Below are 8,172 nucleotides of genomic sequence, written 5' to 3' on the forward strand. Positions count from 1 at the left end.
ATTGTTACACTTAGGTGGAACCCACTACAAATGTTGCGAATATGTAATGCGACCAAAATGTGGGCACTAAATGTGAATAATCACACTGAACAACTGAAGTATGCTAGTGGCAATATGTAGCAAGCACTGCGCCAAATCTAAATAGAACCCACACATTACACGAAAATATTAACTGCTACACAATATTTTACAATTAACAATGCACGCTTTTTTCTATGCTTTATGTTTTTCGGTTTAATTTTTCGCTTAGACTTTTATATAGATACATAAGCGCATACCAAATGCTATTCAACGGGTACTCATTATCCAAAAAATTTATTCAAATAAATACAAAATCACAAAGATCAAAAAGCAGAAAACAGCGTAAGTTTTAATGCGCTCACTCACTTTATGGCGCAATAATTGGCATTTATTGCAGCCAGATTGAGTTGATTAAAAATTAATTTGTACGAATTTCTCACGTGCCACTCAACGCGATTGTCGAGCGTTTATACACTTAATTGGATTTTTTTACTGAATAATAATACTTAATTTAAACCTGATTGCGGTTGTTTAAAGATGCAGACAACATTTCGTATATACAAATTTGTTTTGATGGGATTTGAATTAATAATGCAAAATTTAAAATTAACTATTAATGAAGGATTTTTAGAATTTGGCATTAATACTACCGTGAGAGAATTACATCATCCCGTTGAATAATGCGCGACAAAGCGCTAAAATGTTATTTATTAGATAAAATTTACACTTTATCAAGAAAACTCATTTATGAAGTTGGCGAACAATTGGAGTGTTCCGAGGCTGGCTCAAAACGGATACTTCTCCACGCAAACTCCTCCAAAGGGCGAATAGGAGAATGGCAGTCTCTGGAGTGGAGTTCCAATAAGCATCTTCACGTACGGACCGAAGCTGTAGGGGAGAGTTGTAGGAACTCTCAATAAATCTTATGTTCAGACTGCCGGATAGCCGCTATAAAAAAGGCAGCCGATTGGCTACGCACAAATGTTTTTCCAGCTGTGAGGGCTAATATCTACTCTGATAGCCAAGCGGCAATCAGGGCGCTGGGATCGCTAATAGCACGATCGAAACTAGTCGGACAATGCCTGACCTTTCTGTCAACCGGATTCGCAATACTTCTAAATTCAACTAATTTGGATCCCAGGACACAGTGCTATCACTAAAAATTCCAGGGCTATTGAATTGGCTAGGCAGCGCACCCTCGAGGCCATCACCTCGGGAAGGGAGGGCATAGAAATTCCGTTGGCTAGCCTACAGCCTACAAGTATTGACGGATTTTCACTTCTCTTTTGATATCTGGTAGTTAAATTTTTAAGTAGGTCCTATTTTTTAAGTTTTATTTATTTATATTTCATTGTTCAGAAATTTTGAAGAATAATAATAAAAACCATGATGAAAAAAATTTTAGGGTTCCCCTAAAATGAAACAAAAATTCTAGAAAAATTGTAACAGCCACTTTCACGAAAGCAATTTAAGGGAAAAATGATTTTATTTTTTGAATCGTGTATGCAAATTGACAGAAAATAAGAAACCATTTTCCATTTAAATTGCTGGTGGAATCGGCTATAAATGTTAAAAAAAAAATTGCTGATTGCCAGCAAAAACGGTGGTAAACTTATCACTGAGAAGTACGGCAGTTATCTATCCCTCCCTTAATCCCTAAATTCAGAGTTAGACATGGCAATGATAACGAAGGCGAAATCCCTGTGGGAAAAGTTGTAGGGCTACTGGCAACTAGCGCTCTATCAGAAATATCACGAATCTGTCAAGCTAACCACAACAACCGACAAGCTTCATCAGATTGGTGCGGATCTGAGCCGACGATTCAGTTGGCACTTACATTTTCATACGTTGGTGAGCGCTTCGCCATAAAAGACGTGCACCACAAAACGATGGCAACCGATTTTTTTGATCCGAATGGAAATATGCGGGTGTGGAGGACATTTGCGATGAAACTACGCGCAATACAGCGAACGCAACGATGTAAAGTCTGTATTAACGAATGGCGGGTGACGTGAACTTGCTACCAATATCGTGCGATTTTAGAGCGCAGCTTTTCTGAAGTCACAGCAATATGCCGAAATTGAGTGATCTTCAGCCGAATATTTGCGACAGAGTCATTAAAAATTGGACCACACTTATATGTGCCACCGCACAGTGGGGAAAAAAAGGTGGCTGTGGACAAATGAATTTTGTGAGCCCAAATATGAATCGATTTAAAGTTTATTTTTTTTTTTTTAATATAAGACAATTAAATTTCGCCTCGATCTATCCGTGGCGATTTTTTTAAATGGCTCCAGTTTTTTATTTATTGATGTTGGAAAATTAAAGAAAAAAATGTTCACGCTTGAATGCTTCCGCCTTTTTGGAAAATACTTGAAATTCATTTCAAATGTCTGCAACTCTTTAAAAAAATATTCCTAGACACTTTTACATAGGATACGTTTAATTAAAAAATGTATTTCATTCGTTATCTATACTAATATATATTTTGAAATCCATTTTTTCGCTTTTTCCTAATCGAAAAACAGCTGTTACCGATATTATTGAAACTTTGCACATCGACTCTAGACCCTGAAAGGATGATAATAGAAGAAAAACAATTTCGATATATCAAAGGGGCGTGGCACCTCCCATACAAACCGAAGCTTTCACACAATATATCTCTGGAAGTATTCATCGTAGAGTGCTGCAACTTAGCACACAGATATACAATATCAACGCCAAACTCACGGAAAAAATGGGAGTTATTGAAAAAGGGGGCGTGGCACTGAATTTCTCACATTAAAATGTGTATGTGGTGTGAGAAACTCAGTTTATATGGGAGGTGCCACGCCCCCCTTTTCAATAACTCCCATTTTTTTCCATGAGTTTGGCGTTGCTATTATATATCTCTATACAAAATTGCAATACTTCCAGAGATATGTTGTGTGAAAACTTTAGTTTGTATCGGAGGTGCCACGCCCCTTGATATATCGAAATTATCCTTTTTCTATTATCATCCTTTGAGGGTCTAGAGTCGATATCCAAAATTTCAAAAATATCTGTACAGCTGTTCTTCAGTTTTTCGATTAGAAAAAAATGGCTTTAAAAGTATATATCAGTACAGATGGCAAATTAAAAATATTTTTTAATTAAATGTTTCCTATGGAAGAACTTTTATGAATAGTTTTTTTTTTTAAATAATTTCAGGCATTTGAAATTAGTTTCAAGTATTTTCCAAAAAAGTGGAGGCATTCAAACGCGAACATTTTTTTCTTCATTTTTAAACATAAATAAATAAAAAACTAAAGCTTTTATAAAACATCGCTATGGATAGATCGACGCGAAATTTAATTATCTTTTATTTAAAAAAAAAAGAGAAACTTGAAATCGGTTCATATTTGCCGTCTTATAGTTGATTTGTCCACAGCAACCTTTTTCGCCCCACTAAGCACTGTTAGAACTCATGACGGATATTTAAACGACGTTATATTTGTTATACTTTATACTTTTGTTTTGTTTGGTAGCCAGAGTCCATTAAATGGTACCTTTCTAGGAAAAACCCACTTAGCTACGTCTACTTAAATAACACATGTCCACATGTCCCATCTTACAAGAGAATACAAAAAGTATTTTTCTTCTATTTTCTTTTCAAAATTAGGTCTCTGTTGCTGCACAGCACCATTAGCAATACTTCCGAGTCAACTGAGTTAAGTATGCATAAATTTTTGCATATTCACATTTAACCTATGAATGAATGAATAAGTATGTGCGTGGGGGGTTTGGGTCTCTCATTCAACGTCAAAGCTACTCAACATATGTATGTAAGCATCCTTTCTCCTTACGCCAACTGCTTTCATACAGTTCCCGGATATTACACTTTGTTTTTATTTTATTTATTTTTAGCTACTGAGCAGCTGTACGAGAATTCCATATTTTTTCTTTGTTTTAAAAAATGTTAATATGTTGTTATTCTTAACGCCATCAATGCTTCCATTTATTTTTTTTACAGTTTTTTTTTTGTTTGTTTTTTAGCCCAGCCTGACTGGCTGTTCTTAAGTTGCAGCTTTGTGCAACACTTCATTCATTCATTCATTCTCGCTCTATGGTCTGCGTTTAGTCTCATCCAGTGTTTTCCATTTTGCGAGTACTATGAGTGGCCATTAAAAGTTGTGTACAACACTCAGACATACTATGTACAATAGGGTGGTTCAAAAAAATGTATGTGGAAAAAGTAAAGTCGNCCCCCCCCCCCCCCCCCCCCCCAGGATTGTTGTATACCGAAAAAAAATATACCCCTATTTTTTATTTTGAAATCAAAAAATATTTAGGGAGTGCTCAAAGCGCTCAAAGTTTTCATGTATTTTATATGGCAGAAAAACAACTTTTCGTAGAAATGGTATAAAATTCTTGATCAATGATGAAATCAATATATTTCGATCGTAAAACTCTGGTTCTCTTCAGGAGACTTCCAATAAAAACACCCAATTGCTTATTTAAGCATTTTAAAGAGCGCTGCATTTTCTGAGCGCTTTGAGCAATCCCTAAATATTTCTTGATTTCAAAATAAAAAATAGGGGTTTATTTATTTCGGTATAGAACAATCGTAGCGGGTGGCGGCATTAAGATTTCGACTTTATTGTTTTTGGACCACTCTAATGTACATATATATACATATGTATGTACATACTACGAGTATAAGAATTTGTTATTATGTATGCGTATGCTTAAAAAGCGTCTGTTCATAAGAACCTCGTGTAACAAGTTTTATTTTCCCATTTTTCCTGATTTCTTTCAATGTTTGTTTGCATGTGTCACTTTGCGTTGTAGCCCCTTTTAATTGCAGCTATAAAAATTCAAATAATTTTTTTTTTTATGCTATCGCTAGCATGCATATTTATGCATGTACATATGTATGTAGGTACATAAGTTTATCTATATATATTTTTTAATTTGCATATACATACATTTTTTTAGTAATGTAAATATATGTTTTTTGTGCATTTCTTTGCAAGCGTATTTTGTCTGGCAACTTGTGTTGACCCCAATTTTGCTGCTGGAATTTTACGCAAATGCTAGCTTATTTTGCGTTGCCATATGCGAGAAACCGTATTGTATTTTTTTTTTTTGGTACTATATTTTTTCGAGGTTTTTTGTTTGCAAAAGCATTCATGAAATGGGGTAGGTAAAATGTGTAGATGCAAATTACTGAAAAGCAAGTGGGACGGAAAATCACCTTGCAAAGCATAGCTTATGTATATTTTCATTAAATTATATTCGAATGATTTTCGGCAGAGTTTCTGGAGTAAGGAGAAAAATTAACAAATACAGTGTGCCCTAGACCACCAGTCCAGCCCTTCTAAAGATGGAGGCAAATGTTTTTATTGGAAAACGCAAAAACATGAACATCAAGTCGGGGATGCTCTATCTTTTGGCCATATCACCGACACCCGGTTTCCACCGCAAGTGTGTTAAAATGATCGGATGTATATTTTTTAAATGGCATAAATATGCATTTACCGTATCTGTACAAACTTCTTTTTAGTGACTTTGGCTTTGGTAGGTACTTGCGCTAATGGAGGCCCACACAAACAAAGGGATGCCATTGACTTACCCATTCGTGTAAAATCAAATAAAATTCATGAAGCTTAAAGCCAGATACATATGTAAAACTACCTATGTATGTATCCGCTATGTATGTATGCATATTCTTAAACACATAAATATGTATGTATACATTAAGTTGGTCAAAAAAAAATATTAAAGTCGGAAATTTATTCCTCTCACCCACTAGGATTGTTCTAAACATAGCGAAAATTACAACCCTGTTTTTTATTTTGAAATCAAAAAATATTTAGAGGTCTCTCAAATCGTTGAAAAATTTTCATGTATTTTATGTGAAGAAAAAACTATTTTTCATTAAAATGTAATCTTGAACATCATTTTTTTTTTAGCAAAAAACTTTGCTTCTCTTCAATTGTTAATTTACCCTTTTTTTTAAGTGACTTTTTGTATAGGTCCCTAGATTAAAAAATGGTAAAAGAAACGATTGGGTATAGTTACTGAAAGTCTCCTAAAGAGAAACGGGGCTTTTAGATAAAAAAAATTGATTTTTAGGAATTCTATAACGTTTTAACAAAAAAAAAATTTTGTGCATATAAAACACCTGCAAAACATGAGCGCTTTGAGCGAAATAAAAACACAGGGGCATACTTTATTCAATATAGTATAGTCCTAGGGGATGGAAGCATTAAAATTTGGGATTTACATTTTTTCACATGCATTTATGGACCACTCTAATGTACATGCATAAAAGCATATGTCGCTCGAGATATGAAATTTCATTAGAGGGAACGACAAAATGTATTAAACACTTTAAAAACGTGACATATTGACAAATAAACGAAAGAGCAGAGCAACGTTAATTCGACAAGTAGTTTCAGTCATTTGCTTGGTTATTCTAGTAGTTCAGGCGCTTCACTAAATTTTCAGAAAAACAATCTAATCTAATAGCACAGGGCAACAAAAATGAAAACAAATCATGATGCGGCAAATGTTAAAGCTGTTTTCGATAGAAATAATAAATTTTCTCCCTTGAAATCGCCTTCGAAATTTGCTCATACAATTTTCTTGACAAATTTCCAAACATCGACAAAGTAACTAATGATTTCAGCCGACTCAATCCAAACAATGTTTCATAGAAATAATAGCAGCGTTTCCTTTTTGAACTCGCTCAACCAATCAACTGTCAATTCTCAATTAATTAATTTTATTTGTGAACCCCAGTGATAAATTATCCCTAAAAAAGATCAAGTTATGTATTTCTACCACAAACAAAAAACATCATCCTAAAATATACTTATATATTTTTAATATGTACTTACTTAGAAGAATGCCATTAAGAAGGATGATGTGATACATACCTGCAAAAGGAGAAAACCAAAATTTAGTAAAATTTTAATTTGAAAATAAATAAAATCGCAAGCTAACATACATATATGAATATATAACTCAAAGGGACGTAATGACGCAGGAACAAGAAAATGCACCAACAAATGAAATGACAATATTACTACCTACTATTGAGCACTTAGATATTATTGCCTACATAGCAAATTGTTTGCGTGTGCGAAGTAATGACTCACAGATCCAATTTTTCATTTCTATATAAACAGAACTCTTAGACAGAATTAATTTTTAGTTAACCTGGATTCCACAATAAATCACTTATCAAGCCAAATTAAGCGTTCGTGTTTTACGTGTAGACAGCTTAGCTCTCGGTATAGGCAAAATCTGTGTTGGCCACCTAAAAAATTGTTAACTAGTTCGGGGCTACTTCAAGACCTTTTCGGGCATAGTACTAGATTATAACCATAACGGGCCTAGTTCGGGATTATTTCAGGTCCATTTCGGAACCTCTCCAGGACTATTTCGACTATTTTAGACTAGTTTTGGCCCATTTTCTGGACCTTTTGAGGACAATTTCAGGACAGGCTCAGGCTAATACCCGATTATTTCAGGATCATTTCGGGACTACATCGGTATCGTGTTGCGACGAGTAAGGAGCTATTTGAGGGCCGTTTTAAGACTTATTCGAGATGCTTTCAGGACAAGTTTGCAGTTTTTTCGGATCCCCTTAAAAATACTTCATTCAATATACTTTTGAGACTAGTGCTTGATCATTTCGCAGTTTTTGAATTATTCGCGAAGTTGTTATGAAAAAAATCATGTACTGATACAATGCACATGACAAAATGAATTAAATAAAATTTAGTAAGCTCGAGGGCCAGCAAATAAAGAATAATCCAAAATTTAGTTTGATTATCTGTTATTGCCTGGATCAACCGAGTTCCTGAAGATGGCCTCCGATTGAGGTCGAAATATCGACAATAAAAATTAATAAAACTAAAACTTGGAGTTTTATTCAGGGACCAAACACAAGAGTTATTGATGAAAGCTATCCTTGAAAAGCTCACTATGAAGGAAATGTTCCACAAATAAGTGACACCAACCAATCGATTTTTTTTCACCGAGAATAAAATCTGAAAACAAATTTTTATACCCGAGCGCACTTGTGCACAAGGGTATTATAACTTTGTTCACATAACGGTTGTTTGTAACAGGCAAAACGAATCGAGATAGATATAGACAAATGTATACATAAATGATCAG

The 8,172-nt window shown here is 34.4% G+C and overlaps 1 protein-coding gene and 1 long non-coding RNA gene across 18 annotated transcripts in view; one reads left to right on the plus strand and one right to left on the minus strand.

The window, feature by feature from the left end:
• plum (IgSF transmembrane protein plum) overlaps window positions 1–8,172 on the minus strand; it is a 135,014-nt gene that overhangs the window by 66,147 nt on the left and 60,695 nt on the right. For 16 of the 17 annotated variants that reach the window (XM_017614033.1, XM_017614031.1, XM_017614025.1 and 13 more), the window contains one exon: window positions 6,885–6,923. The exons of the other annotated variant lie outside the window; for it this stretch is intronic. In XM_017614033.1, coding sequence (XP_017469522.1) covers window positions 6,885–6,923 — 39 coding nt within the window. The remainder of the gene's footprint in view (window positions 1–6,884; window positions 6,924–8,172) is intronic. 17 annotated transcript variants of the gene reach the window in all.
• The window catches only part of LOC108361417 (uncharacterized), an 18,958-nt gene continuing 13,347 nt past the window's right edge, over window positions 2,562–8,172 (plus strand). Inside the window, exon 1 of the long non-coding RNA XR_001847294.1 lies at window positions 2,562–2,782. This is a non-coding gene — a long non-coding RNA (uncharacterized LOC108361417). The remainder of the gene's footprint in view (window positions 2,783–8,172) is intronic.

This window comes from Rhagoletis zephyria, unplaced genomic scaffold, assembly GCF_001687245.7.
Source record: "Rhagoletis zephyria isolate East Lansing unplaced genomic scaffold, Rhagoletis_zephyria_1.1 Rzeph_scaffold_00760, whole genome shotgun sequence".
NCBI classification, from domain to species: domain Eukaryota; kingdom Metazoa; phylum Arthropoda; class Insecta; order Diptera; family Tephritidae; genus Rhagoletis; species Rhagoletis zephyria.